Below are 23,462 nucleotides of genomic sequence, written 5' to 3'. Positions count from 1 at the left end.
GCATAGCCCCTTATTTTTTCCTCCAGCCAATCAGACTCCAATCCCAGTAAGGAGGAAGCTGCCCCCTATAAATACTGTTAAGTGACCACAAAGGAGGGGTTGTTCATTTCCCAGGCCACACCGCTCCACTAGGGGAGAAAGGTTTTACTATCTTAGAATCAGGCAGAGAGGGGCACTGTTGTGTTGCCTGCAGTGGAGCACACAGAAAAAACTGCAAAGGTGGGCAGGGTGGCTCTGTGGAACTTTTACCCCACCCACAAACCGGTGTTAGAAATAAATGTGGCAACCCCAATATCGTCTTCATAACACTTCTAAAACTGAGGAAGATCAGATGAACACTCAACCCGCTGTCAGAGACCTGAGATGAGCCTTAAAGGACTGAACCTGTTTTGTCCTTGACAAAGAAGTGGACTCCACAGATCATAAGACTGGCCACCTGGTCAAGCTACAAGAAGACAACAAGCTACAAGAGGTCTTTCCTGAAGATGTCCAACTGACCAGTGCCAGCTTGACCTGGCCTGATGCCTTATGTTGACCTCTGCTGGAGTGAGTCTTAAACCCAAGTGCTGATCCTGAGGTCCGGGAACTTGGGCTAGGTCTAGCTAGGTTTCTCCTACCACCACTGATAACCTGAGACTTAACAACTATTTGGCTTTAAAGACCTCCAAACTACTGGGGCAAACCTGCCCACTGATCTGACCTATGTGCTTAGCTGCTGGGATGAAGATTCAGGTTTCTCAGGTTTGAAGTTTCCACTGAAGCAAATCTAATTCAGCGGGATATCATAGGGAGTGGATCCGGCCTAGTGGAGCCCTCTTTGGACATAGCCTGCAGCCTTATACCACTGGAGGAATTTGAGCTCCAAAAACATGGCTAAATACAAAAGAATAAATATTAACCAGGTGAAGTATTCAAAAGTAGTCGGTAGGTGAGTGACTTTTCCTGATGGTGAAATACCACTTTCTCCTAATCAGTACTTGCCACCAAAAAACCTACATCTTTATTAATACTTCATCCCTTGGTTATCTTACCTTGTAGAGCCTTCCTCAATCACAGCCTGCTGCTGTGCCCCAGTGAAGATTTCAGACTGACATTTTTTAGACTAAGTTCCAAGTTAAAATCTCTGAACGAGTCATACCTGGTTTCTATATCCGAGCCATGCTTCATTGCAATCAGCCTCAAATCATGCCTATGTCCTGGTCAACTACGACCAGTTGACCAAGTTTCACTGTTAATGCTTTTTGGTGCTATTTGTATTTAAAAATCCTAAAATTCATTTCTCACTCCTGTTATTTTTCTTTTGGATTTTTCTTGTGTTGTGCTTTGACTTTGATACTGTTTTGGTACTGCATTATTAATTTACACATTGCCTCTAAGTTAAGTCTGCTGCTGTGTGCCATAGCTACTAGGGTGCTAAGCTCAGGTTAATTGTGTAACTTTAGTGGTTCACCCTTACAAGGATTGTCTTTGTTGGTTAACGTGGGTAGTCACCCACCTTGACTAAAAACCATAATATCTCACAACATAGGAATCTGAAGAACAACTTTTTAACTTTGTGACCAAGGGACACAGAGACCACCTTTGAATCTGGGATTTGTAATGTCATGATTAATCTGGGCTTGGCTGCCGGCACTTTTTTGCCTGGCGTCTTGCTGTAAGATTTATTCCACTTGATGTGAGCAAGAGCCTTGGGAAAAAAGATTTCAGAATTATCTTCTTTGCGCTGGTCCCTACTATTCAATCTCTGGACCTGTAAAACTCAGAATTTGCCGGATAGATGCATCAGTCCTATTGATTTCCATGCTGGTAATGGAATGGGGATTTTTGGTACAACACATCTGCTGCAGACTGGCACTGATAGTATTCAGAGACTAGATCGTACCCTATTGGCAGCTCAGAAGGGTTCCATCCTGAAAAGCAAGATTGACAGAGATTGACACTGAAGAATGGATGTTTGGCTCCTCACTGCACATCAAAGCAAAATCACAAAAAAAGGGTGCATTAACAAAGGCATTAAACAAATTATTTAAATAGCATATGTACACATTTTGATTAAAACATTAATAAGGTACTCATTGCCTTTATCTTTCAACTTTTTTAAATTATATTTACTGTTTCCTGCATTTACTCCTATCTGCTGTGGGATGTCCCCTTGTGCTTGACCCTTGTAACATAAAGTAAGGTAAGGTACGATAGGACTTCATTATTAAGGTAATCAAAAACTTACAATATGATCAGCAGTTAAAACATCATCAATAAATAACATCATAAAATCTGTCTTCAATCAGTTGTTATCCTCAAGATTTACATAATTTCTTGATTTGTGGTAGGTCCTGGCACCCTTTCACCATGGCTCGCTCGAGACCGTTGGTGTAGAGTGTAAAGAGATAGGGTGCCAGGACACAGCCCTGCCTTACTCCCCGATGTACAGCGAATGGCACCGTTAGTTGTCCTCCCATGCCGTGCCTCACTCGTGCATTTGCACCAGTGTATAACTCCCGTATGAAGTTTAATAGAGGTAATTCTACCCCCATTTCCTGCAGAATGGATCATAGTTTACTGTGACTGACGCAGTCAAAGCCTGCAGATAAGTTGACATATGCCAAGTGCAATGACCCACCCTTGGCAGATACGTATTTGTCTGCCAGAAGAGTCAGGTTTAGAACCTGTTCTGTGGTGCCTAGACCCTCGCGAAACCCAAATTGAAGGTCCGATAGGATCTTGGTCTCATCTCCCCAAAGCTGGAGGCGCTCTAAGATAATACGGCCGGCCACCTTGCCCAGAGAGTCCAACAGTGATATTGGGCAATAGCAGGAGGGAGATTGCCTATCTCCCTTTTTAAAGATTGGGACCAAGATGCTATCGGACCATGTATTTACTAATCCCACCATGCAGGACACTTCCAGGACTCGAGTTAGAATAGGGGTCCACAGTTCCAGATTGTTCTTATAAAAGTCGACTGGGACCCCATCAGGGCCTGGAGCCTTGCTGCTCTTACTAGCTAGTAGGGCTAACTGTACTTCCACTGATGTTATGTTGAGTTAGATAGGGAAGGAGGGTAAACTAGTTTCCACAGTGGTTCCCCTAATCTCGTCCGGTTCGGGACAAACTTCAGAGGGTAGACCAAAAATCGGAGCAAACTGACCGACCCATGTTTGCTCATCGATAGCTACATCTATTTTGGGATTGTTGATATTATCGACTAGGAAGGGAGATTTAATTATAGCCCAAAAGGCAGTGTTATCTTTTATGGCGAAACTTTTGTGAAGTTGGGCCCATAATTCATCTTTCAATTCCTTTTTCCTTAATTTTAGTGCATTGAAATATTCTCTTCCGAGGTTTATAATTTCATTTCTATCCCTGTTTGCTCTGTGGAGGGCTGTTTTTAGTTTTGAATAAGCTTTAGTGCAGGTTTTATTGAACCATCCTTTTGTTTTAGCAGTTTCTATACTTATATTTGCACTAAGAGCTTATTTTACTAATTGGGTTATTATCAGAAAGTTTTTCAAGACCTCCTTATACTCGCTAGAGGGATCAAGACATTTTTCAATAGCCCTTAGAGTTTTTTTACTACCTTCGTGGTAATTTCTACTGGGTCTATTTTTTCCCATTTCAATGCAAAGCCGTTTACTCTATCAAGGGACAGAGTTGCTTGCCCCATAATAGTTAGAGAATTGCCTCTGTCTGCTTGGTATGGCAAAAGGAGAGTGACACTGTTGGGATAATGATCACTTATTGCAATGTCGTGTGTTAAGAAATTATATAATCGGGAGGAAGAGGCGCTAGTGATGAAAATATAGTCAATAATACTAGATAGTCCTCTCCCAATAAATGTACTGGTAAGGGCAATTGGGGGATTAACAAGCTCATTTGCCAGGCCCATCTCCAGGCCAAATAATGTCTTGTTTAAACAGTTCCCTGTCGGAGTGTTGAAGAAGTGAGTAAGCGGGATTTGATTTTCGTCCTCGAGACCACAGGTTGAACCGGAGCTGTGCCTGCAAATGTAATGAATAAAATCTCCTCCCCATATTATGACCAGATCCTTTCTTGTTTTTCTCTTTAATTCCTGCAAGCAGGAGTGAATCTCTCTTATCACGCTAATAGTTTCGTCCTGTCTAAGATTATTATAAAAATTAACCAGCGCAAAAAGGTTGCTTTTATCCACCCTCAAGGTTATAATTTGGTAATTTACCTCTGTCTTTATTTGGACAATTTTTTCTAATTTAATGATGTTAGAAACTAAAATTGTCAGACCGCCCTTAGCTCTTCCCAAAGTTGAAGGGAGTGCAATGGAGTAATAGCTTTTATAGCCCTCTATATGTATTACAGATGTGGCCCAAGTCTCCTGTAGGCATAAGATGTTACATTTATAGATGAAATTGGTCCAAATTTCGTTATAAGGTTTGGCACTCAAACCTGCAACGTTCCAGAAAAGTAAACTAAGTAAGTTTTTATCTGGGTGGTCCATTTTTAGTTGGTTAAATCAGATGGATGTGAGGTTGGAAGTTCGGCAATAACATCTTGAGCTGGCTCTATATCGTGTCCCTGTGGCACCAGAGCGTAGGAATTTGTCTTAGCCAGTCAGTCTTGATCTTCCAAACCTGAAAGCGTAGTAAATCTTTTTGCTGTGGGAATCACATAATATGGGTCGTGTCTCCCTATGGGGTCAAAGTTAAGAGTGTGTTGCATGGGATTCGGGGGGGATAGAAAAAGCCTAATGGGAGTATATTTATCTCACCCCTGGCAATGTGCTTGCTACCCAGGTCATAGAGATTTTTTTTAACTAGCGTAGGTGATCTAAAAGTAAGTACAATGCAATCTCCTTGAAAAGATTTTCCACCACTTCCCACCCACTGGACCCTTCTGGCCATTTTGAATTCCCTAAATAAGCAATCGTCTAAACCTGTTTTGAGACATGCCAATGTAGCGACTTGTTTCTCAGTATTTCCCTCCCCTCTGATTCTAAAGGAGGCTTTCGTGGAGCGTTTGCCAGCACAATGATGTAGGGGGTAGCAGCAGGTGGCAAATCAAGATATTCACCTGGCCCCGGTCTTGTCCTGGGTTGGGTATCAGAATTATGAAGGGGGTATGGATATGCCTGGGGGAGATGGGGAAAGATGTCTATTTTTGTAATATCTAAAGTTGTCTTTATGGGATTATTTACCTCTCCTGGAGCTATAGTTAAAACAGAATTAAGTGTCGGAGTGTTAGACCTTGTGGTGACTTTTTGGTGTGTTTTAAGGTACCCTTCGGTCTGGTTTTTCCACACATTTGCTATTTCTTGTTTGTTAGAGGAGAAGTATACGTCCTCTCTGGAGCGCCCTGTATTCATGGATATGGATTGTTCTATTTGGGTCAGTCTGGTTTCCATGTGGTCCAGACTGAGCCTCAAGTACATATCTAGCCTTTCCACCACTGTGATCAGAGACATAGGGGCTCATTAGGATAGCGGATTTTCTGCATCCTCTGGGCCGGCGGAAGCCACCACCGGCCTGGAGGATGCGGAAAATCCGCTGCGGACCCTCCATAGACCCACCGCCACATTAGGATGGCTGGTGGGTCCTGGTTTCAGTCCGCTGCTTTTCCGCCGCGGTTGGCTTACAACCGCGACGGAAAAGCTCTAATTTGGTGGCGGTGTCTCTCAGACACCGCCAGCCATATTAGGATGGGTTTTAAAAAATGCTTTTCGTGGTGGGTTTTCCGCTGTGGAAAAGCATGTGGAACTTCACTGCAGGGGCCCGTTGCGGGCCCCCTGGGTGAAGGGGGGGTGGGGGGTACACATGGGGGGTACCTATGGTACCCCCCTGCATTTGTATGCAGAAATCGGCAAGCACCACACGGTGCCTGCCGCTTTCTGCATACAAATGCAATGTATGCATTTTTACCATTGCGGCGGGTGCAGCTTGAAGCCGCACCCGCCGCAATGTTAAAAATAGAGGATGTGACCGCCAGGGTGGCCGCCACATCCTAATTTCACAGGAGGGAACTCCGCAGGCCATGCGGAGGTTCGCTCCTACTCTGGGGTCGCGGATGGATGCAAGTCTGTCCGCGATCCTAATGGGCCCCTTAATGTCGTTAGTGGTGGCCTCCGAGTTCCTGTCATCAGCAGCTTGAACCTTTGTGGAAGTTTTTCTTGCTCCCCCTTTCCTTTTGCCTTGTTTGGTATATTTCCTTTTTGAACTTAACACGTCCTCCTCGTTGACTGAGTGAGTATTTGTTGCGGCATAATTTGCGCTATTCTTCTGGACCGTGTTTCCAACAGGAGTCGGGATTTTATGGTTTTTTTGGGGCGGTTGTTGGGAAGTATCTGAGTCACTTAATGTAATTCTATTTGAGATGTGCTGAACGCAGCCGTTTCTTCAGGAGAAATTTGTCTGGGGTTCGCTGGGAGTGCAGGATGGTTAGACTCCGGGATGGAGCGTGAGGAGTTGGCCTCGATTAGTTCCTCTGCTGAACTTTTCTGTTTGTCTAAAGCTCCCATCGCGCCCGTTAAGTAGCTCAACAACGTTTGTTGTGAATCTATGGTGACCTTACGCCCTACGTTGGATTTAGGACTAGCAAGCTTCCTTTTGCCCATTTTTATCACATTCGATATAGTCCCATTCCTATAAGTGGTTTATGTAGATACAGGTTTCTTTCCACCCCCTAAATTATATTAAAAAAACAGTCTTATTGGTTGGTAAGAAATATTCAGCAATAGTGGTGGTGAACTTACTAGATAATTGTTCGTGATAGAGCTAGGAAACCAAGAGGATTGGCCCGGCCCGGCCCGGCCTCTTGGATTGAATTTATCTGCCTGCCCCCTCCTCCTCACGCGAGACCTCGCTGCGCTGCCTTGTGAAAGATGTAGTACGGCAGCCGGCGGTCTGCGTCAAACACGGGGGCAAGTGCTGGAAGAAGGCATTGGCTGCAGGACTATTCAGAGGTCCGTAAAGGATGCAGCGGTTCCCCGGCAGTGGCAGCAAGAAGAAACAGGTAAGAGCATTCTTACTCATGCTTTGCTAGTTTGGACTCAGAAATAGACATACACTTCAGGAATTTTCCACAAAAACTCAAATCATCCCCTTGGAGACAGACTTTCACTGCTTGCCTACATGTTTGTATAATATTTCTAATAAACAGCTGTCCGAACAGTCCATTGTGTTCTGCAATTAGGCTGGGCAACTACAGATCATATGACAAATGTCTTCCTTAAAATAGTTACAAGGACAACATGATGTCTCTTCATACAATCTCTTCCAGGTGGGTGAATTAAAACCAGTTTGCAAATCTCCAAGTCGGGGGCATTAGAGCGTTCAACCCTCCTAAGTATGGCAGGAATTTTAGGGGATCATAAGAACCAAAACCATCCATGCATGGGCTTTTTCAGACAGCACAGTTTCATCCATTAAGGATGACATATTTTTTCCTGACTCCTTTAGACTCTATTGAATGCAATTTGAGAAAGGAGAAAGGCCCAGAGCTCCTCTGCCTTAAAAGTTGTTAGGGCCAAGTTCAAATGTTCATATGCTGCTGTATTTCTTGGGTCTCTTATTGCTTCCCACACAATTGTGCTTAGCGTAGATATTGGCTCATTTTTTAGCTTGTAGCAGGATTTCAAATATGCTCCTAAGGCCAAATTCTAAGTGGATTTTGGCCTGCAAGGTCTTCCGAGGTAGATTAAACAGGTGATGAAAGGTCCCTACAATTGCATTGTTTATTATTATTTAATCCAGTTTTCCTCTCAATACCTCAACTCCATATGTCAGAGAGGGGACATGCAGGAGAAGCTGGAGGAAAGGCCTTTTAAAGGGTTCCACCATGAAGAGAGAGTTGCAGATAGTATATTAATTCTCCTTTGAATTGCAGAACTCTGGTTCTTGAATAAGCCTCTGGAGTCAAATATCACCCCCAAGTATTTGTGCTTAGACACAGTTTCCAAAACCATCCAATCTATATAAAATGTTGATGGTGAAAATCTTCTCCTTGATATAAGCATGGTTTTAGTTTTATTTAGATGAACTCTTAACCCATAATTTGCATCGTACAGAGTAGTTGTATTAATTAAACACTGAAGCCCAACCTCTATATATAGCTAAGCAGCATAACATCATCTGTATACAACATATGTGAAGAATTAAAACCAGCCACCATAGGCAAATGGGAGTTGACACTGTTTAAGGTGGGAGACATTCCAGCAAGATACAGATCAAAGTAAAGCTGAGGCATTAAGAAACTTTGTTTTAGGCCATTTCTTGTTGGAATTTTTTGAAATCATCCCAATCTGACTCTTGTCCAGATATCTGTGTAGAGTAATTGGATAGCTATTAGGAGAAGAGGAGGAATTTCTCAGTTCAACAGCTTGGACCACAATATGTTTCTCTGCACCACATCAAAAGCTGAATGAAAATCTATGTGGCATAGGTGTAGTTTTGAAAAGCAGTACCTTGCATGTTTGAATAATAAAGCCAGCATCTGAATGTTGGTAGTTGTACTAATTCCCTCAATGAACCCCATATGCTTCTTCTGCAAGAATAAACTGGTATTGGCCCAGTCAGATGCCTCCCCATCCATTAAAGAAATTAACCTGTAGTTGGAATATAAGGATTGACCGGTTTTATAAATTGGAGCCGGTAGAGACTCTCACCAGCTATCCGGACATTCTTGATTGTGGAGGATATACTCCAATTAGGTGACCAATTTATCTGCCCAAAATGGCAGCGTATACTTGAAAATGGCCTGTGGAAATCCAATAGGGCCAGGGGCGAACATCTTGGCAACTCCTGAAAATTATTTTCCACATGTCTCCTAATAAGATGGCTTTGAGTGAGACTTTCTCCTCCCAGTTTATAAATCTACTTTTGAGCACCCTTTGTTGATGATGCACCCCATGCATTTTCTCTAAGTAAGCTGGCAAGGAGGCTTCTGAGAAAATTGAGGCAGAGGCAGATGCCCTTGACCCTACTGGTTGATTCACCAACCACCAAAATTCTCTGCTTCATTTCGTTTGGAGGCAGAGAAGATTTTACACAAATATAGGTCTACCTCATGTTTAACTGAGTCCCAAATTGCTTTTTTACATAATGATCTTCATTTCATAAGGATCTCACTATGCGTGCTTAGGTTTGGATTATTTCTCCATACTAGTAAGGCATGGTACAGCCTTTTTCTTGCTGTAACAAGTTGAGAAGAAATTCTTTTGGGCTGGGATCGTACCAGGTCTGAGGCTACTCCCTCCTTATTGCTACCAGTTTGACTCATCAGTTGTAACTCAGAAAATTTAACCCACTGTACCTTAGGTTTTGAGGTTCATTACATATTAATTTCCATTTAAGTCTGGAATGATGTTTTACTTTGTCAATGGTATCTATGGACCACTGCAGCTTCTTGTAGTTGGTCATAGAAAGATAACCAATATCTGGTTGAACTTGTTCATGCAAGGGACAGGCAGATTTATTTGGATCATTTGCTTTCCAGCCTGCTTCCCATTGTATATTAAGCCACCCTATATAATAAAGTTAGTGGCATTACGGTGTAGTCAATAACTGAATGTGCAGTTGCTGAGTGATGGTTTGTGTGTGCCAGAATATTAACATCAACCTGGCCATTCAAGATTATCAGACCCAGATGCTCCTTATTACTTATAAATTGTCTCTCACTAGAATCCTTCCTCTGTTTAAGGGGTTGGAACTTTGGAACATGTCAAATCTGATCAAGTGTTTCCACTATTTGGTGCCTGGGCACCACCTGGAACGAATTCATGTTAAAATTGCCAGTCATAAAAATAATAGATACAGATTTGTTATAGATTAGGCAGTCCTAAAATCCAATAAAATATCAATGGTGTCTTTCTTTTTTTTGCCAGCGAGAGATGAATATAAACATTTAAAATCAGCAAAGGAAGCTCACTAGATGAAGTATAGTTTCAACCCTGGTGGTTAATATTATTCTCCTCTATTCTGGCATTTAGATCAACTGCTACATGTAAGGCAAGGCCTCCTGCAAGGCAGGAATTTATATTTGTTTTGACCACCGTTTTGCCGAAAGGCAAGTATGCTGGAACGTCTTTGGCCCCTGTTTCTTGCCGGATCACCACATGAAATATTTTGATGTAAGTTAAATTATCCTATTCCACAGCATTTTCCAAGACTCCCTCTATATTCCAGAAACAAAATGAAAGAGACTCCTTTAAGGGGCTGACAACTGAGTGGATTGTCTTTCAGTTGCTTGTGTTCTTATGTGAGGCAGGCAGAAGGGCACCCGGAAGCCAAGACCAGTCCGTTGCTGCAAGTTGTGATTGATGTGCAGACTGGGCCACTGTACCTTGACCATTTATGTTGACCTCAAGGAGACTTGACCGTATAACAGAGTGACTGCGGGTCGCTCTTAGACCTGAAGCTGGCTGGGACTGAGTATTTCCAATTGAATTTTATTCTGACATTGGAAGCCCCCTCTCCCCTGCTGACCCTGTGTCTGAGGAGCTTTTTTTAGTGCTTTGGAACAAGAAAAATTGGGGGTAGGCTTCTTTGGCCTTTCAAATGATTTAAATTCCCCAGTTTAATAATGTCTGCATCTCTGCCCACACCTGTTAGCCCAAAACCCTTCCCAGGATGCTTGCTTTCGTTCCAGGGAAGACATGGCTTGGAAGTTCAGGCTGGACTGTTCCCGTGAGACACAGGGTCAAGACTGATTTGCATATAGCTGCGTCCGAAATGGGGTGGCGAAGTGAGCTAAAGAACGATGATGGATTCAACCCAGATCTGTGACTGTGGATGAGTGTCTGAAAAGTTTCAGTACTCCATCCATCATCTGCATGTGTTTGCTTTGTTCGCCCTTAGTTGGCAAGGTATGCCCAGATGTGGGCCCCTTGCTCACATTGCCACTGGATTCAAGCTAGCCTGGCTGATGAGGGCTGTTAGCCCAAAACCGGTCCAGGATGCTTGTTTCCAGTCCAGGGAAGACATGGCTTGGCAGTTCGGGCTAGACTGTTCCCATGAGGTACAGGGTCAAGACTGATTTGCATATAGCTGTGTCTGAACTGGGGTGGTGAAGTGAGCTAAAGAACGATATTAGATTCAACCCAGATCTTTGAATGGGGGTGAGTGTCTGAAAAGTTTCAGAGCTCCGTCCATCATCTCCTTGTGTTTGCTTTGTTCGCCCTAAGTTGGCAGGGTATGCGCATACGTGGGTCCCTTTCTCACTTTGTCACTGGATTCAAGCTAGCCTGGATGATGAGGGCTGTTAGCCCAAAACCGTTCCCAGGATGCCTGTTTCCGGTCCAGGGAAGACATAGCTTGGTAGTTCGGGCTGGACTATTCCCATGAGGCACAGGATCAAGACTGATTTGCACATAGCTGTGTCTGAACTGGGGTGGCGAAGTGAGCTAAAGAACAATGATGGATTCAACCCAGATCTGTGACTGGGGTTGAGTGTCTGAAAAGTTTCAGCACTCCGTCCATCATCTCCTTCTGTTTGCTTTGTTCGCCCTAAGTTGGCAGGGTATGCCCACACATGGGTCTCTTGCTCACTTATCCACTGGATTCAAGACAGCCTGGCTGATGAGGGCTGTTAGCCTGAAACCGGTCCCAGGATGCTTGTTTCCAGTCCAGGGTAGATATGGCTTAGTAGTTCAGGCTAGGCTGTTCCCATGAGGCACAGGGTCAAGACTGATTAGCATATAGCTGTGTCTGAACTGGGGTGGCGAAGTGAGCTAAAGAACGATGATAGATTCAACCCAGATCTGTGACCGGGGATGAGTGTCTGCAAAGTTTCAGCCCTCCACCCATCATCTCCATGTGTTTGCCTTGCTTGCTCTAACTTGGAGGGTATACCCAGACGTGGGTCCCTTGCTCACTTTGCGACTGGATTCAAGCTAGCCTTGCTGATGAGGGCTGTTAGCCTGAAACCGGTCACAGGATGCTTGTTTCCAGTCCAGAGAAGGCATGGCTTGGCAGTTTGGGCTTGACTGTTCCCATGAGGCACAGGGTCAAGACTGATTTGCATATAGCTGTGTCTGAACTGGGGTGGCGAAGTGAGCTAAAGAACAATGATAGATTCAACCCAGATCTATGACTGGGGTTGGGTGTCTGAAAAGTTTCAGTGCTCCGTCCATCATCTCTTTGTGTTTGCTATGTACACCCTAAGTTGGCAGTGTATGCCCAGACGTGGGCCCCTTGCTCACTTTGCCACTGGATTAGAGCCAGCCTGGCTGATGAGGGCTGATAGCCCGAAATGAGTCCAATGATGCTTGTTTCCAGTCCAGGGAAGACATGGCTTGGCAGTACGGGCTAGGCTATTCCCATGAGGCACAGGGTCAAGACTGATTGGCATATAGCTGTGTCTGAACTGGGGTGGCGAAGTGAGCTAAAGAATGATGATAGATTCAACCCACATCTGTGAATGGGGGTGAGTGTCCTAAAAATTTCAGTGCTCCGTCCATCACATCTGAGTATTTGCTTTGTTCGCCCTAAGTTGGCAGGGTATGCGCAGACGTGGGTCCCTTGCTCACTTTGCCACTGGATTCAAGCTAGCCTGGCTGATGAGGGCTGTTAGCCTAAAACTGGTCCCAGGATGCTTGTTTCCGGTCCAGTTAAGACATGGCTTGGCAGTTTGGGCTGGACTATTTCCATGAGGCACAGGATCAAGACTGATTTACATATAGCTGCGTCTGAACTGGGGTGGCGAAGTGAGCTAAAGAACGATGATGGATGCAACCCAGATCTGTGACTGGGGGGTAGGTGTCTGAAAAGTTTCAGCGCTCCGTCCATCATCTCCTTGTATGCTTTGTTCACACCTGTTCTGTGTGCAAATCTGTTGCTCAAATGATGATGATCCATTCTTCCCCACCAGGAATTGAAGCACTTATAAGAGTAACCAAATGAATATCGGATGATTTAATGTGACTTAGAGAAGGAATTTCTTGTACCATTCGGAGCATTGCCCTTTATCAAAATACCTTTATATGTTGGTGTAGAAATCACATTGCAGAGTTTGTTGGGGGTGGACATTGTTTGATGCTGGTCTCTTAGCTAGAGATAATTTGAGTTCCGAAGATAGTCGTTGAATAATGGAAACTTGAGAGGTAGGCCATACGTCATTAATAATCATTGGAGAGGCTGCATGTACAGGCTATTGAATCCAAAACGAAATACAACATTTCCTAGATATTGTGAAGCAAAGTTACAATTCTATTAAGGACGCAGAAACGAGGATTATGCTTATCTCTTTCTCATTTTATTGCTCTGCAGCCTTAAATAATAACAACAAATGACTACAAGTCCCATGAGTCTTTTCACAGATCAAAATAACCATAGAGGCAGTCCCACATAAACAACATCAAGGAACAGCACTTCCTCTTTCTTCAGGCAAAACACATGATCCGACATGCTGTTAATACTCTTGTTTCTGATCGGATCCTGAAAATAAAATGAAACATATCAGCAATTTGATAACTAATCATTATCCCTGAAATAGAACCTCAATGAAGCAGGACAATCAGCAATCAACACAATAAGATTTCACATAACAAATTCAACGCAAGCATCTCCCCATAACCCGCTGAAACTACAATACTTAGTCAACATGAAGTATGTCAACATCGAGGGAGGGGAGGAATAATAATTATGCTGGGTGGGATAATCCTCGCCTCCGCTTCCTTAATAGAATAGAAACTTTTCTCTACGATAGCTATTCTATTTCAGGACCGGAGGCTCAGATTATGCTATTTCAAAGCTCATCGACAACCATAGAAGCCATGCCCAAGATAGTTTTAAAATAAAAGGTCTAAAAGTGGAGTCTGAGGACCATTCCGCTGCTCTGAGGATGTTCTCCAAGCGCCCTCCAAGGACGAAGGCTTTCGAAGCCATGGCTCCCCTTGCTGAATGGGCTCCAAAAGCTGAAGTATCAATACCCACTTCCTGAAGCACCCATCTCACCAAGCAGGCAATCATGGCGGCTGTCACAGCTTTGAAAGGCTTTTTGAGTGAAAGAAAAAGTTGTGAGACCCCTGGAGGTCTGTATTCCTCCGTCATCATCTCGTATGTCCTATGACATCTCACAACACACAACTTCGGGTGACCTGGGAAGGCCGGGCAGTGAACCACTCTGGTGTTAGATTTTGTATGTTGCGCCACCGTGAACGACACCCCTTCCAGTGTGAGCACCTGCGCTTGTTCCTCCAAGGCTCAGACATCTGATACTCTCTTGCACGAGATCAGGCAAAGGAGCATCACCAATTTACCTGTGAGCTCCTTACGGGAAAGGTATTGATTGTCTTGCCAACATTGTTGCAGACGGAGCACCATACTAACATCCCACAAGGAGGAGTACCTCGGACGGGGAGGAAGCGACAGGTGTATGCCCCTCAACAATCTACAGACCAGGGGATGTTCCCCTAAGGGAACCGTAAGAATGGGCAAGTGGCCTACTGAAATCGCAGATCTACTCTCATTAATCGAGCAGTAGGTTAGCCCCTGATCCACTAACTCTGACAAAAAGTTGACCACATGAGTTACATTGGCCCCCACAGGATCCAAACCCCATCGCACACACCAGAATGTCTACTTTCTCCAAGGTGATCTGTAGGGCTTGAACGTAGAATCTGCCCATGCCTTCCTGATAAGGGATGAGACTCTTACTGAAAGGTACGGGACCTCCCAACGTCCCCTGTAAACTTCCAACCCATGAGATGGAGGCTGCCCTCCTGAACCTGAGGGTGCAAGTTGCCCTTATCTTCCGTCAGAAGATGAGGAGTCCGGTAAGTTGGATTGGAAAATCCATGGAAAGTTCCAAAAGAAATGGATACCACACTTGAGATTTCCAAATGCGGTGTCACCAGAATTACCTCCGCCTTCTACCTCCGGACTAAAGCCATGAGCCTAGGAATCATGGCAAACGGGGGAACCACATAACCGCAGAACAGGGTCCAATCCTGCAAGAAGGTATCCGTCGCCTCCGTTAGGGGATCCGGGCGCCAGCTTAAGAAACGGGGAATCAAAAATTTGAGACGTGATGCAAAAAGATCCACTTGACATGGACCCCACCGAGCCATCAGTCTCTGGAAGAGGGAGGGATCCAGCTTCCAAGCACTGTAATCCTGTAGGTGTCTGGAAAACCAAACCCACTGCCTGGTTGAGGGATCCCTGAAGATATTTTGCAGTCACCGACCGTTTGTGAGTCAGGTTGTTTCCCAGAATTCTTTGGCCAAAAGTTTGGACAGAGTGCCCCCTAGCCGATTGATATATCTCACTCCCGAGATATTGTCCATCTTTAGTAAGATAGCTCAGGAGACCTTGTCGGCCGCAAGAGTGCGAATCGCAAAGGACCAGGCCAGGAGCTCTAAGCAATTGATGTGTAAGGATTGCTCTTGCTCGGACCAGTGCCTGCCTGTAGTAACATCTCTACAAGGGGCGCCCCACCCAAGATTACTGGCGTCTGACTCGATCACCAAGTCCGGTGCTGATATGAAAATTTGCCCTCCCATTCCAGGCCTGCATGTGTTCGAGCCACCTGAGGGAGATCTCCTGTGTATACAAGAGACCACAATGCAGGTATTGAGTCTTTAAGTGTTGTAGGGCCCGATAATGCAATGGGCCTGGAAAGATTGCCTGTATCAAAGATGAGAGGAGGCCAATGATCCGGGCTAGATGACATAACAAGAACTTCTCTCTCTCTAGGTTCTAGCGCAATTCCCTGTGGATCAAACTCATCTTCAGTTTGGGTAACCTGAGGCACTGCCGGACCATATCGACCTCAAAGCTGAAGAAAGACATCAGTTGGACCGGAACATAAACTGATTTCTGGTAGCTCAATATGAAATCTAGGCTCTGCAAGATGTTCAGAGCCAGTTGGAGTTTTGAGGTCAGAGTGTCGTGGGCATGAGGTACCTCAGACCGGGGTCTCTTCATGCCCCCTTCTAGGTCCCAGGGTCTGCTTTGACCCGGTTCCTCATCTGACTCCCGGTTAGGGGCGTCTGTGTCAACACGGTATCTCCATCTGCCCCAGCGTGGGGACAGGAATCGTCATCAGGGGTCCCCTCTGGTTGGGAATCCTCTTGCCTTTCTGGGCCATCCAGGCATCTCTTAAGGAAGGCCTGGTACAGCATCTCTAAGGCATCAGACGAGGCTGTACCCCTGGTAGCCTTGGCTGGGGCTTTGGCCTTGCCCTCACCTTTAGAGGGATACTTTGTATTGGGGGGCAAGGTCTCAGACCTGTCACCCTCAGTAGAGTAGACCACTCTGCGCCGGACAGAAAGCTCAATGATACGGCGGCTCAGGGGTTCCAGGGCAGAGGAAACTGCCCTCTCTAATGATGCATCTATTGCATCCACCAACTACCAAATGAATTGGGAGAAGTGACTGATCCTCCTCCTCGGGTTCTCAAGAATTAAATTCACCCATCATTATAAGAAAAATGTAGGAGGAGCACTGAGTGAGTTGGGCAATGGAGAGTTGACCCAGAAAACAAATAGGAACGTTAGATTGTCCCAACACAGGTCACTAGGAGTAATTGGTTGTGCCAAGGTTTGTTGCCGAATCGCTACCAGTAGCTGTTGCTCCGCAGAAGGACCGCACTGCTGGAGCCCGAAACTGGGATATAATTACTGCCTAAAGCCATCACTAAACTGCTCCCCAAGGTGCTAGGAAACTGATATCCCGCTCGACGGGAAACTGTCTTCAACGCCGCAGGATCCGAGGAATTCCAATGATGCAGAGTAGTGCTTTCTCCCTCCCTCATCCTGCACACGTGTGCACCACACCCTTTATTGGGGTGAGTGGTGCACCATGGTATGAGGAGAAGAGAGCGGCACCGCTGTACGTCTGAGCTCTATTGCCAAGCGTCCGCGAACACAATCTCACACCAGACGAGGCTGAGGATATCAAGGCTCATAGACAAGCGCTGAGTCGCCACCTCCTGGGAATATCCCCCCCTCCCTCCCACAGGCCGCGTTGGTTTTACAGAGGCTGACAGGGACGCTCCATGGGAACAAAAGTTAGCCCCGGCACTACTGAGCAGTGAAGAAAGAGGAAGTGCTGTTCCTTGATGTTGATTATATGAGACTGCATCTATGGTTATTTTGATCTGTGAAAAAAACTCATGGGATTTGTAGACTTTTGTGGTCATTGGTTAAGGCTGCTGAGCAATACAATGAGAAAGAGATAAGCATAATCTGAGCCTCGGGTCCAGACATAGGGCCAGATTCACAGAACTAACTTAAGACAAAATCCTAAACTTACTACTTTTGGTATTCACAGAAGTTAGGATTTTTTCTTAAAACAGATTTAAGAAAGACTTAAGTTAGGATTCTGTCTTAAGTTTGTCTTAAGTCTGTTTTAATACAAAATCCTAACTTCAGTGAATACCAACAGTAGTAAGTTTAGGATTTTGTCTTAAGTTAGTTCTGTGAATCAGCCTCATTGAATTTATCCATGACTATTATGATGAGGGTTTATCCTCTCCCCAATAGGAAGGTGTTCTCCCCCATGGAGGAATATTGATCCAGGAATTGGCTTCTGTATTTTCAAAACTAGTTACCGTTGTGGCCTGGTTGTTTTTTGAACCAATTCCCCCTCCTGTATTCCGTTCAAGTTCTGCTAGAGCCTGCTCTTGTTGCATCACCGGGTCCGTCAGACTCATCTCACCCTGACATGGAGGAATACCAGTCTGAAAGTTTGAGACAAATTGCAGCCAAAATTGGTTTAAGCTGTTTGAGGGTTCCTTAATGACTTCTTTAGGAGTAGAATTTACCTTGTCTTTGGCAGTATTTGCCTCACCAGTCTGGCCCACTTCATCTCCCGTATTGCCTACTGGCTCTTTTGAATTAACTGGGAGTCTAAAAATGGAGTAGACTTGACCAGTATGTTGAGGCTTTGCTTTACCCCAGTCAGTTGCAGCTTTTTTGTTGGGGGTTTTCTTGAGCCTCTTCCGCTGTTTTTTTGTAAACCGAACAGGCACAACAGGTAAAATTGACTCTGTAACAGGCATTATTTTGATCTCACTAGGCTCCAAGTTTTTGTTTGAAAGTAATTGGTGCTTATTCCTCACGTCACAACCAAATTCTCCAATGTGCTTACTGCAGGAAGGCCATATGGCCGAGTTACCCTGTTGATCCAAGCCCCCAGTCACTCATGTGTACAGTATAACCGTATTACCGGATGCTTCTGCAGTAGGCATTTTATAAATTGAAATGGCCTTAGTTGGTTGACTATCCCCTGAGGGCTGTCGTCGGGAAGTCCTTTAATTCCTCACATTATGAAGGAGGAAATCCTGCTGTAGATCTTTACAAGGTTTTTTAGCAGGATTATTTGCCATAGATATTATTGCAGTGTAGGTGTTTGTTCTCAACTGCTGTTTGATATCAGTTAAAAATTGATTCTAGAATGCCCGGAAGACATTCCAGTTTGTCAAGTACAAGGCTGCACAGGACGAGACAAGATGAGCTTCAGCTTGGGACCTCTGTATCAATAAATTAACTCATTCATTTTTTAGTCTATTGCAGTGGGAAACAACCTTTACAACGCAACTTTTACAACGCACTACTATTACAACAAAACTTTTACAAAGCAACATCCATTACATCGCATGCCATTACAATGCAACCATTACAACGCATGACACTACAACGCATACCACTACAATGCATGTCATTACAACGCAGTCATTACAACGCATACCATAACAATGCATACCATCACAATTCATAGTACCCTTACACTATCCAACACTTATCCTACTGTTGCACCCCCTGGAGTTAGAAGAGTAATTTTTACCCCTACACTGTCCAACACTTACCCTACTGTTGCACCCCCTGGAGTTAGAATAGTAATTTTTACCCCTACACTATCCAACACTTACCATACATGCAATGTAATGTTATGTGTTGTAATGGTATGCGTTGTAAAGGTAGTATGCGTTGTAATGGATTGCGTTGTAAAGGTAGTTTTAAAAAATTTGTTGTAATGGCATGCGTTGTAATGGAATATGTTGTAATGGATGTTGCAATGTAAAAAATTGCGTTGTAAAGGTATGCGTTGTAAAAGTATGCCTCGTAATGTCATACATCCATTGCAGTGACATAGATAGTCAATGTCTTAAAATTATCCACCTGTAGATCTAATTTACTTTACTGATATGTTAAAGCTATGACTACTGCTTGGATTGAATGAAGCAAGACATCCCATGCTTTATCATCTTCGCCTTGCAGCAGAGGTGATTTACTGAACAAGGTCTCTGCATGGAGTGAGATATTTTGACTCACTGATAAATGGGTGCCTTCCGAGTACTTATTTTCCTCCTGTGGTGCCAAAGTCTCAGCCTGAGACCAGGGAAGGCCTCGTCTACCTGCTTCTCAGACAATGTTCTATTTCTTGACTGGCCTGTGGATGCTACACTCTTGCCTATTTGCAGTGCTGTTTCCCAAGCAGGCTCAACTGGGACTGGCTCCTTACCGGGCATTCCTGTGGAAGGAGCTTTATTGTTGTTATTATAGGGAAAATTATGTACCTCAACTGCTACCCGAATTTCCCTGTTTTTTGATATTGCTTCATTAGGCTCCAAGATACTGTTATGGGCAGTTAGGAATATGGGCATCTGCCTCTATGACATTAGGCGAAATAGGATGCGCATACTCAGGTCTACTGCATCCCATTGAAGGACCTGTTGCCTGGGATCGACTCTTTTCCCGTACTTCTATACTAATTTTTTTGCCAAGTCCTCTCACTGGAAAGCAGTCTTTTTCTTTAATTCCGCAGGGGCATACCCCTGTGCTGCCCTCAGTTACTTTTGTCCCTATTTCAAGGACACCAGGTGACAGCGGTTGTGGGGGGGGGGGGGGGTTGTAGACCATTTGTATCTTTATTATAAGAACATTGGGTTTCCAAAGCATCCTTTAATAAAAAGCCACAATTTGATTGAAATTTCACCAGTGATTGTTGAATGACAATCGCCGGCTCTGGCAGAGGAAGGTGGACCACCCCCCTGTTCTGCAGTGACTGTAATAGGCGCTACTGGGGCCATTGCAACATTGTTGTGATGGAGAACTGTTGGAGTCCCCCCTTTTCTTTCCAGAGCATCTGGTGATTGCTTGATATTCGTGGGCATTGGTAAATTACTTGCAGCTTGTTTTGGCATGCAGAACTGAAGAGCTGGAAAACTAGCACTTGAGACTATGCCAAAGTTCCTGGGCTCTGCCTCAGCCCCAACCCATGTCACCAAGCCCAATGCTAGAAAGACCCTCAAGCTCCCAGCACCAGCAGCTACCTGAAGCAAGGGGTCAAGACACACTATGGCCTGGGGGGAGGTGTCAAGAGATCGAAAAGAGGAAAGGAACCACTAAGGCCCCTGCTCCAACTTAATATAACAATTATAGGTTTGCAGTATATAGCAGATCATAAGGCAGGGGCAACATTGAGCAACAAGCAGCAGGGGGCAATAAGCAGCTGGGGGGGCTGTGGCAAAATGGGATGCAGGCACGGTCCTCCGAAGGTGCAAGCCGCACTGGCCTAAAGCCGGCCGCTTCCACACCAATGAAGAGAGCTGTGGCACTAGCCTTACCTCCCGCCAACTCCACTTCTAGTCTCCAGTCTCCGGCCTGCACACAGGACCCGCGCGGCCCCCACTCCAACTGGCCAAGATCTGATATCCTGCAGGGGGGCTGGCGCTGGAGCTGCAGAGCCACAGAGACCATAGGGAGCCTTCCCCGATGCCCATGCCCCGAATGCTCCAATGCCCATCTCCAACTCACGGCTGTTTGCATAATGTCACCAAGGAACTAGGAAAAACCATGAGGAAAAAATCAAAGGAAACTACAGGCACTTTAGAATACCTCTTTCAGAATAATTGACTGAAGAGTGTTGTGAAAGCTCAGCTATGGTGATTGGTTTCTAGTCTCTTCCTCCTCTAAGCTACTAGTGGCGTCTTCATAGAGGTCAACCATTTATCAGCTAGAAATACTGTCAAACTCTTGTTTCATTCTTGGAATTTACTACCTGAGATCTTAGAATGTTTAATGCATGGTTTTCCTGAATTGAAGACAAGAAATGTACTTTGTGTTCCTTAAAATAAAGAAATGAAATGAAATGAATTTGTACTTGTAAAGCGCACTTATACCCATCCGGGGTTTCCTGGCGCTGTACGCATACCGCTGTGGAACCCTTCCTGGCTTTTCCCTCTGAAATGTCCACTCCTGGGCACCCCCAAGGTGAAGCCAGGCATCCCAGCGCTGCAATATTATAAAAACATTTCTTTTTAATGTAATTCTATTTCCTCACATTTCACAAATAACTCCCATATTTTCATATGCAATTCATGCGTATTTGGTTCTAGATGAGCAATTCATGGGTATTTCTGCATGAACATTATTTAGTGTTATCAGAACCTGCTAGAAATGTTTGACATGAATAGTATTTGGATATCCATAGTCCTCCACAGTTCATTTCACACTTTTTATAAGAGCAAAACACATTGTACTCATCCACTCTCATGCTGTCTCCAGGTTCCACTGTCCGTCTGCAGCCCTAGCTGTCCAGGGGGATTCAGAAAAGCTGCCATACAAGGGAAGCCCACTTGCTGCTTTCAATGTGTCCCGTGTCCTCAGGGAGAAATATCCAACCAAACTGGTAAGTATTGCACACCATCAGGGGATGGCATTGCTATGAAGGTGACTATGGAGCTCTTCATGAGGCAGACTGACTTTCTATTTCAGATTCTGTTGAGTGCTTCAAATGCCCATGGGACCAGTGGCCAAATGAAAAACAAGACAAATGCAGAATGAAGAGCATAGAGTTCCTACTCTATGAAGAGCCTTTGGGAACTATATTAGCCACGTGCAGCATTTTCTTTTCTGCAATCCCTTTATCCATCCTGGCAATCTTCATTTACAGCAAGAATACTCCCATTGTGAAAGCAAACAACCGCTCCATCAGCTACCTCTTGCTATTGTCTCTTACTCTCTGCTTCCTATCATCTTTGATTTTCATTGGCCATCCCTCAAACGATAAATGTCTCATCCGACAGGCTGCTTTTGGCATAATATTTGCATTTTGTGTGTCTTGCATCCTAGCAAAAACCATCATGGTGGTAATTGCCTTCAATGCAACTAAGCCCAACAGCCACCTAAGGATATGGGTTAGACCTCTTTTATCATATATGGTCATCAGTGTCTGTACACTAATTCAGGTTCTTCAATGTGCCTCTTGGTTGATTCTGTCTCCTCCTTTCCCCGAGTATAACATACACACTAAGCCTGGAACAGTCATTGCTGAATGTAATGACGGATCACAAATTGCCTTTTGGATCATGCTTGGATATCTTGGACTACTAGCCACCATCAGTTTCATAGTTGCCTTCCTAGCTAGAAAACTGCCTGACAGCTTCAACGAGGCAAAGTTTATCACTTTTAGCATGCTCGCCTTCCTCAGTGTTTGGCTGTCTTTTATTCCAGCCTATCTCAGCACCCGGGGCAAGTACATGGTGGCCATGGAGGTGTTTGCCATTTTGGCTTCCAGCTTTGGATTGGTTTCCTGTATATTTTTCCCCAAGTGTTATATCATACTGCTGAAATCTGAGATGAACACAAAGGGTTATCTGATGGGTCGGGGAGCAAGTCTAACCAAGAAAGTAAAACACATCTAGTTGGTGATTCTTCCATATTTCCAATAAGTTCACAAGAAAAAACTCTGAATAAGAGGTGTACAGATTTAGTAGAGGTGATACAGATTCACAGTGCTCAGTGGTGATGTTACATTAATGACATGGAAGAATGAGGAGAAGGCGGAACTATTGCAAAATATGGAGAATTTCAAAATTACGTTTTATGCAGTAACATATAGACATTTCTGCTCTCTTACTATATTGTGTGACTAATAAACATGTCAATACATTTATTCTCAAATATTTGTATGTCATTGTCATTTAGATTTAAACATAAAGCCCGAGGGACACGCCATACTAGAGAAAGGGGCAGTTTAGACAGTATCCTAAAAAAACTAGCCGAGGTACATGACCTGGCCAAGTCCACAAAAAAAACTGCAGACAAGACCGAATTAGAACTGGCTGCAATAAGAGCAGACATCCATGTAACAAACAACAAAGTAGAAGCGGTGGAACAAAGAGTAAGTGACATAGAGGACAGAGCCCAACTCACAGGGAAGGCCATAGGCAACATTGCCAAGGCTACGGCTGATCTGCGCAGACAAACAGTAGAATTCAAAGACCGCAATAGGAAAGGCAACATAAGAATACTAGGAGTTCCAGAGGGAGAAGAAGACAAGGAAGGATCATGCATTAAGCTCATTCAGAAACTCATACCCGAACTGACAAAGCTTCAATTCGAGAACCCTTTCGAACTAGACAAGGCGTATAGGGTCCCAGCCAGCAGACAAGCCAGCAGAGCAGGTCCCAGACCTATAATTTGTAAACCCATTCGATCACACCAAACGGACGCCATCTTCGGAATAGCAAGAAAGAACCCCAATCTACTTTGGAGG

At 44.6% G+C, this 23,462-nt stretch overlaps 1 protein-coding gene across 1 annotated transcript in view; it reads left to right on the top strand.

The window, feature by feature from the left end:
- LOC147678545 (extracellular calcium-sensing receptor-like) overlaps window positions 1-22,608 on the top strand; it is an 88,489-nt gene extending 65,881 nt beyond the window's left edge. The window contains exons 6-7 of the mRNA XM_086945685.1: window positions 21,470-21,593; window positions 21,680-22,608. Coding sequence (XP_086801811.1) covers window positions 21,470-21,593; window positions 21,680-22,608 — 1,053 coding nt within the window. The remainder of the gene's footprint in view (window positions 1-21,469; window positions 21,594-21,679) is intronic.
- Window positions 22,609-23,462: the final 854 nt, after the last annotated feature.

Source organism: Lissotriton vulgaris, chromosome 12 (genome assembly GCF_964263255.1).
Source record: "Lissotriton vulgaris chromosome 12, aLisVul1.2, whole genome shotgun sequence".
NCBI lineage: Eukaryota > Metazoa > Chordata > Amphibia > Caudata > Salamandridae > Lissotriton > Lissotriton vulgaris.
The sequence above is the reverse complement of the archived record's forward strand: the minus strand, read 5'-3'. Positions and strand labels throughout refer to the sequence as shown.